Here is an 18,443-nt window from a genome sequence, read left to right as displayed (position 1 = left end):
ATATTCATTTTTTTCAGAAAGGCATCATAGGGTGTCCGGGTGGCATGGCGGTCTATTTCATTGCCTACCAACATAGGGATCGCCAGTTCGGATCCCCGTGTTACCTCCGGCTTGGTCAGGCATCCCTACAGACACAAATGGCCGTGTCTGCAGGTGGGAAGCCAGATGTGGGTATGTGTCCTGGTCGGTGCACCAGCGCCTCCTCTGGTCGGTCGGGGTGCCTGTTCGGGAGGGAGGGGGAACTTGGGGGAATAGCATGATCCTCCCACGTTCTACGTCTCCCTGGCGAAACTCTTCACTGTCAGGTGAAAAGAAGCGGCTGGCGACTCCACATGTATCGGAGGAGACATGTGGTAGTCTGCAGCCCTCCCCAGATCGGCAAAGGGGGTGAAGCAGAGATCAGAATGGCTCGGAAGAGTGGGGTAATTGGCCAGATACAATTGGGGAGAAAAGGGGCGGGGGGGAAGCATTATAAACAAAGATTTTCCCTAACATTTGTAACAATTTATAATTTCATTTAGCAGACGCTTTTACCCAAAACAAGTTACATCTGATGGCTGATAGAACACAAGTGAGGATCTAGGCAGGAGAAAACAACACGAGTAAGTGCGATAAAGCGAAGTTTGACTGCGATAGGACGCAGGTGCAAAGAGGCAGTGCACAGAGGCAATGCATAGAGTGCATAGAAGCAGTTTTTTTTTTCAGTCCATCAAGAGCAGAGGTGTTCACGAAAGAGCTGGGTCTTCAGTCTTTTCTTAAAGATGGAGAGGGACTCTGCCGATCGAACAGAGTTTGGTAACTCGTTCCACCACCACGGGAACTACATTAGAGAAGAGTCTAGCTAGCGACTTAGGGCCCGGTTGCGGTGGTAGTACCAGCCAGTTTTCATTGGCAAAGCGTAGTAAGTGGGAGGGAGTGTAGACCGGAATGAGAGAGTTCAGCAAGGCGGAAGCTGTTTTAGGTGTCGTTTTGTAAGCGAGTGTCAGGGTTATGAATTTCATGCAGGCAGCAATTGGGAGCCAGTCTAGGTATATGAACAGCGGGGTGACATGTGCTCTTTTGGGCTGGTTGGAGACCAGACGTGTTGCTGCGTTATGGATCATCTGTAGAGGTTTGAACGCACATGCAAGGAGGCCTGCCAGTCAGGAGTTGTAGTATTCAATGCATGATATTATGAGAGCCTTTACCAGGAGTTGTGCTGCATGCTCAGACAGGTACAGTCTGATATTCCTAATGTTGTATTGGGAAAATCGACACAACCAAGCAATTGAAGCCATATGAACTTTAAAGGTTAGTTGGTCATCAATCACGACAGCGAAGTTTTGGTCAGATTTTGCGAGCATGAGTTGGGTTGATTCGAGCTGGATACTGATCTCTTGTTTTAAAGAGGTTGTCGCTGGGATGACAAGGAGCTCAGGCTTAGAGAGGTAAAGTTGAAGTGGCATTCTTTCATCCATGCAAGGCATGATGAGATCCGAGCTGAGACTGTGTGGTCTTCTGGCAGGAATGACAGGAAGAGCTGGGTATTGTCAGCATAGCAATGGTATGAGAAACCATGGGAGCAGATGATTGCATCAAGTGAGGTGGTGTATATTGAGAAGAGAGGGGAACCAAGCACTGACCCTTGAGGAACTCCTGTGGATAAGCCGTCCTGTTTGGACCCTTCTTCCCTCCAAGATACTCTAAAATATCTCCCTGAGAGGTAGGAAATTAACCAACGGAGGGCAGTTCCTGAGATACCAGGCTCAGTGAGTGTGGAGAGGAGGATTCGGTGCTTATAATATCTGCACGCCGATTTATTGGTCAGGCTCTAAAAAAAAAGTCAACTGGGCAACAGTTGCTCAGGAGGTACAGCAGGTCATCCAATAACTGATGGGTTGCTGGTTTGCTTCTCGGCTCCCCCTGGCAAAAATGTCGAGGTGTCCCTGAGCAAGACACCCAACCCCTAACTGTTCCCGATGAGCTGGTTGTTACCTTTCACAAGTGTCAAACATGGAGTGTGAGTGCATGGGTAAATGTGAGGTATTAATTATGAAGCACTTTGATCAGCCATTGCAAATGTAGAAGCGCTATATAAATGCACTCCATTTGGCATAATTGTGCCATCCCATGTTCATACCAGCCAAATCATCACCTGGTGCTATTTGTATCTCCTCTGACAGTAAAAAACACATATGAGCAAAAGGTAATGTAACAGAAACCTGTGAAATGATTTGTGAATCTATGAAGAGCACTGTATGAAAGTAAATCAATTTTAATAAATGTATGACAGTGAGAGGATTAGTATACTCACGCCATAGAGGGCGGCCGGGTGGTCGGAGAGATGTCTCTGAGCCTGAGGAGGAGAGGGGTTGCTGCGAGTTGTAAATTGATGACTGGCTCTGGGAGTCAAATAGTGCAGATAAGGCTGGAGGAATAACCACAGATACACATTACTCGCTACACAACCCATGAACCTTAGCTAACAAGCTGTTACTAAAGACCCATTTCCTACACCAGGAAATGGTTGATCAAATTAGATTAGAATTTTTTTCCGTCTTTTAAGCTCAGAAAAACAGATTGGGTAAAATAACTTGGAAAAAAACTGAGCAGAATACAGCAGTCAGAATACGTATAGTGCAGGCCTCACATGCTTATTCATGGAGTCGTGTGCTCCAACCTAGACCTACCCTTCATGGTCTTAGCATGTGCCTCACTCCTGCTCTCACACACTGTGTTGAGGAACTCATCCACCTGCTTTAGAGAGAGCGAATTGTGCAGTGTCTCGAGTGGGTAGATGGAGGGCACCATGGAGCAGCCTTCGAAGCCTGCAGCGGGAAACAGGAGAGACAAACACAACCAGTTGCAACACCCCTCCATCAGAGCTGGAAGGTCTGTTTCCTTTTAATACCTTTTAGCATCTTTTATTTCTGAAAAGGAAATTGACTTTTTTTCCCTCCACCAGCCATGGTTCCAAGTATTTGACAAAATCTCACTAGCCACTAACACTATTTTACCAACCAAACTTTTTTTTTCTGATTGCATAAGATCTCCAAATGACAGCTGGTAACCTGACAAAGCATTTAATGGAGGTGATAAACTTTACAACCAAAGTCTAGACATATCCACAACAAGCTGGCAGCTGGGGTTTATGTTCTACCACAGTTAGTAGACCAAAATGATACCAATTTGGTGTTATTTGTTGATTACAATGTTGACAAAATAGAAAAATGTCACATAATGGCTTGGATCACGTTACAGTATTCAAATTTTTAATGAAGCTAGGTAATGTCTTCCTCGGGAAACAATACTTTCTTATACTATTGGAAACTTTTCACAATGCAATATTTTCCTTTTTCAAATTTTGAAAAAAAAAAATCAACTCCAAAATTGAGTGAAAGGAAAGTGAATTGACCTCCTGCCCCAATGGGTATACAGTAATAATGCAGGAATCCCACAGGGTGCTAAAGTGGGACCCTATTTAATTCATTCTTTACTATAAGCAAATAGGTTTTTGTCAGTGCATGTAAGTATTCATAACATCTATGTTACATTTGGAATTCAATGTATTTCTTTCACTTAATATTGAAGAATGAAATTCAAGTCAAATTCTTTGAATGTATAAACTTACTGGGGCAAAACAAATTGAGCTTCTGAAAGTTATGGGCTTTCACTTTTAAAGACCCCATGAAATGGCTAGCAGAGTGCTATTTGATCCTGCATATTTACATGTTTCCTGTAAAAACAGGAAGCTAGGGAGGGACTTGTCACAGATGTTGATTGGCATTTAGAATAGTTAATAGCGCTGATGGAAGGGGGCCCCACGAGATGGTGTCTGACACCACACTGGAAGGTTTGGAGGCGGAGAGGACTGGGTACAACAGTGTGTGGCGGCAACGACACTGGATGCGCGCTGGGCCCTTCTCATGTATTTCCCCGGCCGAGGTGACCCACTGGGGTTGTGAGAGTTGGCACAACCAAAAAACACAGCTACGACCCATAACTGCTAGCTGGCTTGTAGGTCCTGTTCACTGGTCAGTAACTGGCAGAGAATTTATAATCATGAAGGAGGGACATAAAAACTCGAGAAAGCATTTCATTTGACGCAAAATTAGTACACGTTCCCAAGTGCAGGATGAGTCACTAATGTTTTATTATAATTTTCCAGGAAATGACAGACTCTAAAATACCATTAAGAAACAACCTTTTTGCCCTTGCTGGGCCAGATACTGCCATATAGGTGATGATAAGTGCAAGACGTATGTGATAAAAAAAACTTAAATATCTATTTCGATTTCATGGGGACTTAAAATATGCGCATTCAACTTGAACTTATTCAAGCACTTTCAAAGAACACCAAGCAATGGTAATAAAAAAAACAGAGCTTACATTTTCAAATAAACTGTCACAGCACGATTGACTCACACAAACCTAATGCAAATCCACTCCACTCTGGTGACACTCAGTGGAGCCCATCAAAGCAAAACACTATGATAAACTAATAAATGATGGAAATTACGTGTCATTGCAGACCCATTCATCTTGCCATTCAGATCATTCCAGCCAGCCCTGCATTCAGCACCGGTCATAATGACAAGGCAATTGACCAAAGCTGCTACTTATGACACCTGTGTTTAATGGAAAGGACTCATTCACAGCCTTAGAGAAAAGATTTCTCTTTGGTTTTGTTTTGATTTTTTGTTGTTGTTGTTTTTACTTTTAACAATTTTTAAACTTCTAAACTATGTTATTAGTGGGTTTCCTCTTGTACTCGTCCATGTAGTGTGTTGACACGAAATATGGTAATACCCATTACTGATGATAAGCTGTAAATGCAACGTGTACAATATGCTAACACTGACTGTGAGTTGTTCAAGGCTGTTCTATTTATTAAGGCTAAGCAGAGATTCATGTTTAATGAGAGGTTGATCTTCCCTAAGGCCTCTGTTGACAGAATGAAAAGAATATCTGCGTATCAGTCAGCTGATATCAAAATCTATTTTTGGGTGCTCAACACGCTAAGCTCCATACCACTGTATGTATATAGGCCTCCAGAGGGACCTGACGTTGACTGTCTGCACATGATCAACTTTCCTGTCCGTCTTGGCTTTACGGTTTGTGTGTGACTCATCTCTCAATTAATTTTCATAAACACTGTTCAAAGTCAGGATAGCAATTGCAACAGAGCTAGCAGATAAGTACAGTATGTATACTTTTAAATGAAACAGCTCTACAGAAAAAAAAAAGCCTTGGAAAAAGAAGGCGCAGCCGTCATCTTTCCCTCCTCCCTCTCCATAAGGATATCAAATTCAGCTCACACACCAGCTGCAGTGGGAGCGGAAAACACCGAGATGCTACACTGCACCACTCACTCAACCGTTTACCTGACGCACATGGAGAATGGAGGACTGCCAGGAGAAAGGAGATATGGAGGATTGAAGGAATAAAATGATTAAGTACAAACACATATTAGGATCTTGCACAACTTCAAATAACATGTCAAAGTGACTATTAGTGGTCTGGGTGAATCGCCTCTTAATTTGCCACATTCCTAGGCTATGTCTTCTTCTTTTGGCTTATTCCCTGTTTCTCAGGGGTCACCACATCGGATTTTATAGTTTCCATCAGTACCCTGTGAGGGCACAGCACCAATGGCAGCCATTGTTAACCTGGGCCTGGAGAAATCTGGAATGGAGCCATGACCGATCCGGTATGGTTTTGTCTATCCGCATACACTGGCAAAATTCTACGTCGGATGCCATTCCTGACACAACCACTAACCCTATGGACGGTTTTCCTAGGCTATATACACAGTCTAAATTAAGATGACACGAAGTGTATCGAAACCTTTCACAGAAACCTTCCACAAATTCAGCAGTTTATGAAACAGGCTCCAGCTAAATTAGCCAATTAGCATGAGGGATGAGATGATGACCCGGTTATTTTCTCCATCTCAGACTCAAACATCCACAATCTGGCCAGGATGGGTGCTAAGGATGGCGGTACTGCATGTGGTCATGGCCTCCCACAGAGCAATCGCCAAATCAGTCCCACCAATGCTTCCAGTCTCACAAGAAATATTTCACAACAGCGAGAGCCAGACAAAATGTGTGCTCTAGAGCTCTGTAATCTGCTCAGGTTCACTGAGGAGTGATTTCTGTGCCGTAGCGAAGGAGCATGCACACGTTGTAGTCCACTCCTATTTGAAACTCCTCCATGGAAGAACTTGTTTCTGCGGGCACATTATTCATCAAGCATAAATGTTCAGCGAATAGTCTCCATTGGGCAGTTCCCAATGTAAAGGCTTCACAAAATACTATCACTATCATCACTACTCAAAAGGCGTAGCGGGTAGGGAAAAGAAAAGTTTGCCCCAACATCACCAACCCCCCTCCCCCCCAAAAAAAATAAAAATAAAAAGAAGCATGGGCTTAAGTTAGTGGCTGTTAAGTCCTTTTACATGGAAAGTCTGAATAAATGATAAATGAGCAAAGGTGGGATTATGGTGAGCAGAAGAAGAGGATTGACCATTCTTTAATACTAGCATCATATTGTCTAGAAGGCATGCAAAGAGACGGAGACAAAAAAATAGAGGGGAAACTATTGGAGGCGCATGCAAAAAGAGCAACGGGGAACACTCAAGCAGAGTGACAGACATGGAGATTGACAGAGAGAGAGAGAGAGAGAGAGAGAGAGAGAGAGAGAGAGAGAGAGAGAGAGAGACTCGACAGAGACTGTGACAGAGACAGAGACATAGGATGGTAAAAGATAGACAGAGGGAAGAGAAAGAAAGAAAAGAAAGAAAAAGAACATGCAAGAGACAAGCATTGAATGCTGTGCAAGGCTCAGACTCATCTGCCTTTCAATCCAGAGCCCCAATACTTCATGAATACAGATAAGAGAGACATGGAGAAGTGGGGGGGGGGACAATAGGGGGGGATTTGGGTTGAGCGGGGTTCTACTAGAGCTAACCGTAGAGGCACTCGGGGTCCTGGCCAGACACTTGCCAGTTCTTGAGGTGATGCAGGTGGTAGGGGCAGTGGTGCAGGTGGGCTGCCATGGCCCTGTCCACAGCCAGAGGGGGACTCCCCGAGAGGGTCAGCTGCCCGGGCAGCCACCCCAGCAGCTGGGCTACATGGTGCTCTTCAAGGGGCTCTGGGGAACGAGAGGCAGAGCGAGGGGAGAGGAAAAGAGACCACAGTGGAACAGCAGAACGACAGGAGGAGCCACAGAATGGACCTGTGCTTGAGACGTGCATGATGTTTGGCAGATTTTTTGTGAACATTTATGCGTTAAAGAGAATCTATCCCAAAAGAGTACTCAAGGAGTCGATTAATTGCGTGAAATTTGTTTCACCCAACAACAATGATCAATGCTCATCAAAAAGGTCTCAAATACAACCAGTAAAGGGTTAAATAATGTAGGCGGGACCAACCTGGGGGTAGATGAAATAGCCAAGTCCTCAGTTGGTTCCAAAAGGCTGTTTACAAATCAGCTGCAATCTGATTGGACTAAACCCCCAGCAAGGCTGTCTGAGTTGGAGATATTGTTTGACTGCAGTAATGCGACTGCTTTCTTGTAGGTGTTTCGGTCGAACTAGTAATCATGTTCTGTTGACTTTCAGCCAAGTGCATCCGTGGTTGTCATGGTGACGGCAGCTGTTGAAAAGCCTCAAAGCCTATATATTCATCTGGTCCTTTTCGTCCTCTACTACTACTTTCGGCTGCTCCCGTTAGGGGTCGCCACAGCGGATCATCCGTTTCCATTTCTTCCTGTCTTCTGCGTCTTCCTCTGTCACACCAGCCACCTGCATGTCTTCCCTCACCACATCCATAAACCTCCTCTTTGGCCTTCCTCTTCTCCTCTTCCCTGGCAGCTCCATATTCAGCATCCTTCTCCCAATATACTCAGCATCTCTCCTCCACACATGTCCAAGCCATCTCAATCTTGCCTCTCTTGCTTTGTCTCCAAACCGTCCAACCTGAGCGGTCCGTCTAATATAATCGTTCCTAATCCTGTCCTTCTTCGTTACTCCCAGTGAAAATCTTAGCATCTTCAACTCTGCCACCTCCAGCTCCGCCTCCTGTCTTTTCGTCAGTGCCACTGTCTCCAAACCATATAACATAGCTGGTCTCACAACCATCTTGTAAACTTTCCCTTTAACTCTTGCTGGTACCCTTCTGTCGCAAATCACTCCTGACACACTTCTCCACCCACTCCAACCTGCCTGCACTCTCTTTTTCACCTCTCTACTGCACTCCCCGTTACTTTGGACAGTTGACCCCAAGTATTTAAACTCAGATGTCTTTGTCACCTCCACTCCTTGAATCCTGACCATTCCACTGTCCTCTCTCTCATTCACGCATAGGTATTCCGTCTTGCTCCTACTGACTTTCATTCCTCTTCTCTCTAGTGCATACCTCCACCTCTCCAGGCTCTCCTCAACCTGCACCCTACTCTCACTACAGATCACAATGTCATCCGCGAACATCATCGTCCATGGAGACTCCTGCCTGATCTTGTCCGTCAACCTGTCCATCACCATTGCAAACAAGAAAGGGCTAAGAGCCGATCCTTGATGTAATCCCACCTCTACCTTGAACCCATCTGTCATTCCAACCGCACACCTCACCATTGTCACACTTCCCTCATACGTATCCTGCACCACTCCTACATACTTCTCTGCAACTCCTGACTTCCTCATACAATACCACACCTCCTCTCTCGGTACTCTGTCATAAGCTTTCTCTAAATCTACAAAGACACAATGCAACTCTTTCTGGCCTTCTCTATACTTCTCAATCAACATTCTCAAAGCAAACATCGCATCTGTGGTGCTCTTTCGTGGCATGAAACCATACTGCTGCTCGCTGATCGTCACCTCTCCTCTTAACCTAGCTTCTATTACTCTTTCCCAAATCTTCATGCTGTGGCTGATCAACTTTATACCTCTGTAGTTGTTACAGTTCTGCACATCGCCCTTGTTCTTGAAAATCGGTACCAGTATGCTTCTTCTCCACTCCTCAGGCATCCTCTCACTTTCCAGGATTGTGTTAAACAATCTAGTTAGAAACTCCACTGCCATCTCTCCTAAACATCTCCATGCCTCCACAGGTATGTCATCAGGACCAACTGCCTTTCCATTCTTCATCCTCTTCATAGCTGCCCTCACTTCCTCCTTGCTAATCCGCTGAACTTCCTGATTCACTATCCCTACATCATCCAACCTTCTCTCTCTCTCATTTTCTTCATTCATCAGCCCCTCAAAGTATTCCTTCCACCTTCTTAGCACACTCTCCTCGCTTGTCAGCACATTTCCATCTCTATCCTTGATCGCCCTAACTTGCTGCACATCCTTTGCAGCTTGGTCCCTCTGTCTAGCCAATCGGTACAAGTCCTTTTCTCCTTCCTTAGTGTCTAATCTGTCATACAACTCACCATACGCCTTTTCCTTTGCCTTTGCCACCTCTCTCTTTGCTTTACGCTGCATCTCCTTGTACGCCTGTCTACTTTCTTCATCTCTCTGACTATCCCACTTCTTCTTTGTCAACCTTTTCCTCTGTGTAATTTGCTGTACTTCCTCATTCCACCACCAAGTCTCCTTGTCTTCCTTCCTCTGTCCTGATGACACACCAAGTACCTTCCTAGCTGTCTCCCTCACTATTTCTGCAGTGGTTTTCCAGCCATCTGGCAACTCTTCACTACCACCCAGTGCCTGTCTTAACTCCTGCCTGAACTCCACACAACAGTCTTCCTTCTTCAACTTCCACCATTTGATCTTCGGCTGTGTCTTCACTCGCTTCCTCTTCTTGGTCTCCAAAGTCATCCTACAGACCACCATCCGATGCTGCCTGGCTACGCTCTCCCCTGTCACCACCTTGCAGTCTCCAATCCCTTTTAGATGGTGCCTTCTACATAAGATATAGTCCACCTGTGTGCACTTTCCTCCACTCTTGTACGTCACCCTGTGTTCCTCCCTCTTCTTGAAATATGTATTCACCACAGCCATTTCCATCCTTTTCGAAAAATCGACCACCATCTGTCCTTCCACATTTCTCTTCTTGACTCCATACTTTCCCATCACCTCCTCATCACCTCTGTTCCCTTCACCAACATGTCCATTGAAGTCCGCTCCAATCACCACTCTCTCCTCCTTGGGTACCCTCTCCACCATGTCGTCCAACTCATTCCAGAATTCTTCTTTTTCATCCATCTCACACCCAACTTGCGGGGCATATGCGCTGATAACATTCAGCAATAAACCTTCAATTTCCAGCTTCATACTCATCACTCTGTCTGACACTCTCTTCACCTCCAGCACGCTCTTGACATACTCTTCCTTCAGAATTACCCCTACCCCATTTCTCCTCCCATTCACACCATGGTAGAAGAGTTTGAACCCACCTCCGATACTCCTGGCCTTACTCCCCTTCCACCTGGTCTCTTGCACACACAGTATGCCTACCTTTCTTCTTTCCATCATGTCAGCCAGCTCTCTCCCTTTACCAGTCATAGTGCCAACATTCAAAGTTCCAACTCTCACCTCCACATGCCTACCCTTCCTCCTCTCTAGCTGCCTCTGGACATGCTTTCCTCCTCTCCTTCTCCTTCGCCCAACAGGTCCTTTTCGTCCTATATTATGTAAATTAAATGGTACCGCCAACAAGAAGCTTTCACATTTCTTGAAGTTACTTTTAATGTAGGGAAAGTGTAATGAGGAATTTGACATCATAACCTTACAGGTTAAATAATTGAATATGGGCCACTTTCCGATTGAGGCTAACGGTATAAAATACAACTGCCCAGCTAGCTGCAGTTGATGGCTAGCGTAGATATTAAACACAAACGATTGTGTATTTAAACTTGATTAAAGTAAAATCAAAGGCTTTTAGGAGGACAGTACCTGTTCTGTTCGTCAGCCATCAGACCTCTGGAGCTTGTTCAGAAAGCTGCAGCTCGTCTGGTGTTCAACCGCCCTAAGTTCTCCCACACAACTCCCCTTCTCATGTCCCTACACTGGCTCCCAGTAGCTGCTCGCATCCAGTTTAAGACTCTGGTGCTAGCCTACAGGGCAGTGAAAGGAACAGCTCCTTCCTATCTCCAGGCCATGGTCAAGCCCTACACCCCCGCCTGACCATTCGCTCTGCTGCCTCAGGACGCCTGGTTGCCCCGTCGCTCAGAGGTCCCTGCTGCCAATCTGTCCTGGCCCCACAGTGGTGGAATGAACTCCCCACTGATGTCAGGACAGCGGAGTCGCTGCCCATCTTTCAGCGCAGGTTGAAAACTCACCTCTTTAAGAACTACTACCCTGCTACTTGTTCTTAGCACCTATTTTATTCACTCATTTAAAAAAAAAATCTCTTTCTTGCGCTTTTACTTTAGCACTGGTTTTGCTCTTAGATGCTTGTTTAGATGCACTTATGACCTCTGATGACTAGTAGTTCTCCTGATTTCCTATGTTAAATGCACTTATTGTAAGTCACTTTGGATAAAAGCGTCGGCTAAATGACTGCAATGTAAAGTAATGTGTTTTCCACAGCTGCCGTCACTAAAGACACCGGTTAACATGGTCACACATTAAACTGAAACACAGCAAGAGACATAGCGGGAGTCTTTCCTTCTCTAAACACCTTAAGTTCTGTTTATTTAACATGGCGTAACATAGAAAATGATTGTTCAAACAAATCTATATTCAACAACAACCAAAGTTATGTCCACCCATCAACAGCGCCCCCAGCTGGATATCTGCTGTAGATGCACTGCCACTGCTTTATTACAGCACAGTGCGTAAACCACAGATGAACGATTAGTCTACAACTATGCAGTGTCGACAAGTGGTTTTGATAGTCCGACTATTCTGCGAAACCCATATTATATATGTTTTTGTAAACACCTGATTGAATGTATGTTTTTCAAAATCTTGAAGTCGTCTATTTCTGAATCTTTCCAAAACAATTTTAAACTTAAAAAATATATACATTTTGAAATGCCCCCTACCCAACAAGTTGTTTCATTTAGTACTTAAGTGAAATGTAATAAACATAAAGGAAAACTTTAATTATGGATAGGTGTGTCCAAACTTTTGACTGGTACTGTCTATATATAAACAACACACATTCTGCTTTTTTTGTTGTTGTGGATCTTTGTTTCTGTTCAGTGTTCAATTGGCTGTCTGGGCATCAATGTGGGTCTTCAAAAGTCTGCCTTGTTTGTGTGAGACTAACCCCCCAAGATGCGCCTCTGGAACATAGGAAACTGGGCTTTCTCATCAGCTTCGAGGTTCCTTCAGCTTTTATCAGCACCTGCTCTTTTAAGTCATATTTTAGTGTCTGTTTGTATTTTGTATTTTTTTTTGCTTTCTGTTGTCTCTAACTATCTTATGAAGCACACAGTGGTTTCCTGTTTATGAAAACTGTATTAGAGGTGACATATACAGTATTACTGTTGCTTCGACTTTTCAACTATTACTGCAAAAGAGGGATTTACTGGGTACAACACAACACCACAACCATACACACAACCAACACTGTATAAGCCCACCTTCCCCATTTCAAAGACAACACAGTTCAACCAAAGGCTAAAGTCAAGTCAAATAAACTGACTAATCCCTCATTAACACAGAAAGAGAGAAATCAATGACAGCACATCAGAAGAGTTGGTACTGCAGGAAAGCAGAGAAGCAGATTGAATTCAGATTACTTGGGAACCGATAGGACTTTAAAAGGAATTGATAACGCCGTTCCGGTTCAAACAATTTCACCTTCGGTCTACACCTTCAGGTCCAAGTGTCAAGAGAGGTCATTCAAGGACCCCACCATTGAGATGGGAAAGCATAATTTTCAGTGGGTAAAATGTTTGAGAGGCAGAAAAAAAAAAAAAAAAAAGAAACTAAATGCCATTTACTGATTTATTCCATATGTGAAAATGACATCCAGGTAGATCCTACAGATGTCTTGGGTCCATCAAATTCTGAGTAGAGTGAAACTGGTGCTTCAATAATAATAATAATAAAATCACTGGTCATTGACCATTCTTTATACGTATACGAATATTTCATTACAGAATAACAGGCTCATGTAAAACTGAATCTTAAACCAAAATAGATAGATAAATAGACAGACAGACAGACAGACAGACAGACAGACAGACAGACAGACAGACAGACAGACAGACAGACAGACAGACAGACAGATAGACAGATAGATAGATAGATAGATAAAGCTTTTGTTATACCGAGTTGAGGAGCAGACCCTCCCTCCTTTAAAAATGTTTTCTACTTTTGAGAAAACGCTTTGACCAGAGGGACCTTTATTGGTTACATCTACATTAGAATGTTTTTAATAGTTAGCATGTTCTGCCAATTCATTTCCATTAAATTCAAGTCCATTGAGGGCAGCGCCTTTATTCCCACTGTTTGCTTGACCGCAAGTCTTTTTATTTCAATTAAAGCTGGGGTAGGCAGTTTTTTGTTTTTTTGTTTTTGTTTTTTGAGTCATTGGGCAAAAATTCCATAATGACCTTTCAGCTTATTGTAATTCAAGTGGTCTGAGAGAAAACTAGACTTCTGCACCTCTTCTTGGCTCTGTATTCAGGCTTTAGAAAACCTAGCCCATGAGAGGAGACTTTAGCCAATCAGTCATTTCAAAGAGATTTGTATAGCACATTTCAGCATCAATGCAAGTCAAAGTGCCTTACATAAAATATAAAAGGCATTAAGAAAAGCAACATAAGGCAATAACAAGACATTTAAAAGCAAGTAAGAGTAAAAGTTACAGTGCAGTGTAAGATGATAATCAAAAGTTTATTTATTTAATCGTAGGCAGCGGCAAATAAGGTCTTCAGCCTTGATTTAAAAGAACAGAGTTACAAGAGACCTGCAGTTTTCTGGGAGTTTGTTCCAAATATGTGGTGCATAAAAACTGAAAGCTGCCTTTCCATGTTTAGTTTTGACTTTGGGGACAGAAAGCTGGCATGTCCAAAGTGATCTGAGAAGTCTGGATGGTTTATAGTGAAGCAGAAGATCAGAAATGTATTTTGGCCCTAATTCACTCAGTGCTTAATAAACCAAGAGCAGAGTTTTCAAATCAATTCTTTGACGGACAGGAAGCCAGGGTAATGACCTCAGAACTGGAGTGACGTGATCCACTTTTTTGGTCTTAGTAGGACCGAGCAGCAGCATTCTGAATCAGCTGCAGCTGTTTGATCGATTTTTTCTTTTTCTTTCTTTTTTTTTTTTAAGCGAGACCTGTAAAGACACCATTACAGTAGTCGAGTAGACTGCATGGACAAGTTTTTCCAAATCCCACTGAGACATAAATCCTTTAATTCTTGATATATTCTTTAGGTAATAGTAGGCTGACTTTGTAATTATTTTAATGTGGCTATATAAATTCAGGTCTGAGTCCATGAGGATTTCTGGCTTGGTTTGTGCTTTTAACATTACTGATTGTAGCTGAACGCTGATTTTTTATTGTTCTTCCTTGGCTCCAAAGACAATTACTTCAGTTTTATCTTTGTTAAATTGAAGAAAATTCTGAGACATACAATCACTGATTTGTTCAATGCACTTACTCAGTGCTTGTATTGGATAATAGTCCTTTGATGATATGGTTATGTAAATCTGTGTGTCGTCTGCATAATTAAGGCAGCATTTTGTTGTTTTCCATAATCTGGACTAGTGGGAGTATATCGATGTTAAACAAAAACTGCCCTAGAATAGAGACTTGGGGAACTCCACAGGTCATTTATGTATGCTCAGATTTGTAATTACCTATACACACAACGTAGTCCTTGTCCTTTAAGTAGGATTCAAACCAGTTTAGTGCTGTGCCAGAAAGTCCCACCCAGTTTTCCAATCAGTCTAGTAATATGTTGTAGTCAACTACTAGGACTGAGATTCTGCCACTGTCTGTGTTTAAGCAGATGCCATTAAAGACCTTAGCAAGAGCAGTCTCAGTGCTGTGGTGTGGTCGAAATCCTGACTGGAGGACATCAAAACTATTTAGTGCCAAAAAGTTGTTCAGCTGCTGGAAAACAGCTTTTGCAATTACTTTATTTGGGAACGTGATATGGGCCTATAATTAGGGCTGGGCGATATATCGAATATATTCGATGTATCGCGGCTTGTTCTCTGTGGGATGTAGAAAATGATTATATCGTGAATATTCGAGTATACGTTCAATTGTCACACAGTTGCTTTTAGCCGCGGGCATTGAACTACAGGTTTTTCTCACTCTTTCTCATCTCTCCGCACAGAGTTAAAACAAGCGCACCTAGTTACGTACGTCACATTCTGCCGTGCGTGCAACTTCATACGCCCGGCAGCATGTAGCGGCAGAGATCTCAGGTAGCGGCAGCAGCAGGTGCTATGACAAATGGAGGAGGGAGAATTAATTTCCAAGAAAAACAACGCAGGATCCATCGTCTGGCGGTGGTTTGGGTACAAGAGGGAGGACGTTGAACAAGTAAACGTAATATGTAAAGTATGCCGCAAAAGCGTCGCCACAAAAGGTGGTAGTACAACGAATTTATCTCACCATTTGAGAACCCACCCGCTAGAAAACCAAGAGTGCTTGAAACCCCGCACGAGCGCATCTCCGGCCGGTGCCATATCGAAGAAAGTGCCGAAGCAACCAGCACTGACGCAATTGAGTCTGGCGTCTTCTTTTTCCAGAACAACACCATACGACAAAAATAGTCAAAAACAGAAGGAGATAACGTCCGCAATAACGTTGTAAGTAATGAATGTTTAAAATCAGCATATATTAATGCAGTATGAACAAGAATGTTTTAATGTAGACACGTAGAATCATCATACTGGCATGATTGTGTGCATCAAAGTTAATTCAAGGCTAAGGCAAAATATCGAGATATATATCGTGTATCATGACATGGCCTAAAAATATCGGGATATTAGTAAAAGGCCATATCGCCCAGCCCTACCTATAATTATTCATTAGTGAAGTGTCTAGATTATTCTTTTTTACAAATGGCTTGATGACTGCAGTTTTCAGGGCCTGTGACAAGAGACCTAAGAAAAGAGATGTGTTGACAATTTGTAGAAGATCTGAGGTTATGCAATTAGAAAAGCCTGTTGACAGAATATCAAGTAAGAAGGAGGAGGATTTCAGATGTTGTATAATGTCCTCCAAGTGTTCATGGTTAATGGGATCAAATTGTGTCATGCTATTTGAATTGATTTTAGCTGGACACAGGGACAGCACATACCCTGTACCTAGTTATGGAGGCACTGACTGCCTGTCTAATTTTCTGAATTTTGCCACTGAAGAGGGGGGCAAATTCACTGCAGACCCTGGTAGATAGAAATTCAGAGGGTCCTAAAACAGGAGGGTTTGTAAGCTTGTCAACAGTAGCAAACAACACAATACATTATTATTATTTTCGACAATGATGTCAGAGAAGTAGGACTGCCTTGCATTTCTCAATTCCAAATTATAAATGCGCAGTCTCTCTTTATAGATGTCACAATCAACAGTAAGATTTGCTTTTTGCCACCTGAGTTCATCTTAACAACACACTCTTTTTTTTCTGCTCTGACCAGCGTGGCACATCTCCATGGAGATCTTTTCTTGCCAGAGACCACCTTCACCTTAGTGGGTGCAATGGCATCAATAACATCTGTAATTTTAGAATTACAATTATCTACACGCTCACTGACCGAGACCCGAGAGACGGCAGGTGTGGAAGAGAAAGCCTGAATAAATATTTCACTGGTGCTTTTCAGTGATTGTGTGGCGGACACTAGGGGCTATGCCTCTCACCCAGCAGGACTGTGAGCTGGGGGCGTGGTTTACGTTCCCGGGCTCGCCGGTGCAGGGTTGTTCCTGCTGCAGTTGGTTTTTGGAGTTGAGGAATAAACATCAAACTCGACTTGGTCTCCTGTGTTTTTCCTCATTCCTGCCACATTGGTGACCCCGAATTGAACATGTTTGGAGCGGAAGAGGAGTGTGAATCCACTTCGGCCACGCCGCCCCAACTCTCACAGCCGGCCGTTCTCGCCGCGGCTGTGAAACTCCCAGAGTTCTGGCAGAGCGACCCGGCCTCGTGGTTCCAGCATGTCGAGGCGCTGTTCCACCTGCGTGGAATCTCCGCGGACGACTCCAGATACTATCTGGTCGTCGCTGCGCTGGACCAGCAGTCCACACGCCGGGCCATGCAGCTGTTGCGCGCCCCTCCGCAACACGGTAAATACGTCGCCCTCAAACATCTTCTGCTCTGGAGGTACAGCCTATCTGCCGCAGAGAGGGCAGATAGAATCCTTTCTCTTTCCCGACGGGACGGCTGTGGATCTCATGGACAATATGCTGTCGCTGCTTGGCTCAGACGAAGGTGGATTCCTTTTCCCGCACGTTTTCCTGCGCCAGCTCCCGTCTCCTGTGCGCGCGGCTTTGGCTAACTCCCCATGTCTGGCCGCTGGTGACGGTTTGGCTGAGGAGGCCGATCGGGTCCTGCTGGCTACCAGACGGTTCTCTGTGCAGAGTGTGGCATCGGAGCCTCTGCAGCTGACGTCGGAGGACGCGGACCCGGCCATGGTGGCTGAAGTGACTGCCCGGAGACGGCGCGGGAGAGGCCTCTGTTTCTTCCACCAGCGGTTCGGCGGCAAGGCGAGGCGCTGCGTCCCTCCGTGCACGTTTGAGACGGCGGGAAACTCCAGGGCAGCGCTCAGTAGCAGCTGTGGGCGCTGGTGGACGTAGTGAGCTGCTCTTCATTAAGGACACGATGTCAGGAAGACGGTTTCTGGTGGACTCAGGCTCGCAAAAGAGCCTACTCCCTCCTGCTAAGACAGACAGGTCGGCCGAAGGCGGCGGCCAACAGTATAGTGCAGCTAACGGTTCGTCCATTGCGACGTTTGGCACAAGGTTGGTGACTGTTTGCTTCCACGGGCGCCATTTTGAGTGGGACTTTGTAGTGGCCGCCATTACGGTTCCTATTATCGGCGCGGATTTTCTGTGTGCTAATGGTCTGCTGGTTGATGTTGCAAACCGCCGTTTAATTGATGCTGTGTCTTTCGCCACTGGCCTCCGCAAGGACGTCAAGGGGTGGGCAGCTGCATGTGTAGCGTGCCAGCGCGCTAAGGTCCACCAGCACACTAAATCGCCCCTCGAACCGTTTCCGATCCCGGCCAGACGTTTCGACCACGTGCATGTGGACCTGGTGGGCCCTCTACCTTCTTCACAGGGTTTTACGCACCTGCTCACAATGGTAGATCAGACCACCAGGTGGCCAGAGGCTGTCCCTCTATCCTCCACAACATCCTCGGATGTTGCACGCGCTTTTCTTTCCTCCTGGGTCGCCCGTTTCGGCGCTCCGTCAGATATCACCTCAGACAGGGGCCCCCAGTTCGTGTCAGAGCTCTGGTCGGCACTTGCGCGATCCTTGGGTGTGCAGGTACACCGCACTACCGCGTATCACCCTCAGGCTAACGGCTTGTGTGAACGTTTTCA

General features: G+C 44.7%; 1 protein-coding gene across 1 annotated transcript in view; it reads right to left on the bottom strand.

The window, feature by feature from the left end:
• The window catches only part of ppip5k1b (diphosphoinositol pentakisphosphate kinase 1b), a 78,055-nt gene that overhangs the window by 3,913 nt on the left and 55,699 nt on the right, over nt 1-18,443 (bottom strand). The window contains exons 27-31 of the mRNA XM_056282589.1: nt 17,459-17,467; nt 9,744-9,757; nt 6,952-7,081; nt 2,670-2,807; nt 2,294-2,407 (exon numbers count right to left, since the gene is read on the bottom strand). Of these exons, the coding sequence (XP_056138564.1) occupies nt 2,294-2,407; nt 2,670-2,807; nt 6,952-7,081; nt 9,744-9,757; nt 17,459-17,467 (405 nt within the window). The remainder of the gene's footprint in view (nt 1-2,293; nt 2,408-2,669; nt 2,808-6,951; nt 7,082-9,743; nt 9,758-17,458; nt 17,468-18,443) is intronic.

The sequence above is a fragment of the Lampris incognitus genome, chromosome 6, assembly GCF_029633865.1.
Source record: "Lampris incognitus isolate fLamInc1 chromosome 6, fLamInc1.hap2, whole genome shotgun sequence".
Lineage (NCBI taxonomy): Eukaryota > Metazoa > Chordata > Actinopteri > Lampriformes > Lampridae > Lampris > Lampris incognitus.
This window is presented reverse-complemented; position numbering and strand designations above follow the sequence as displayed.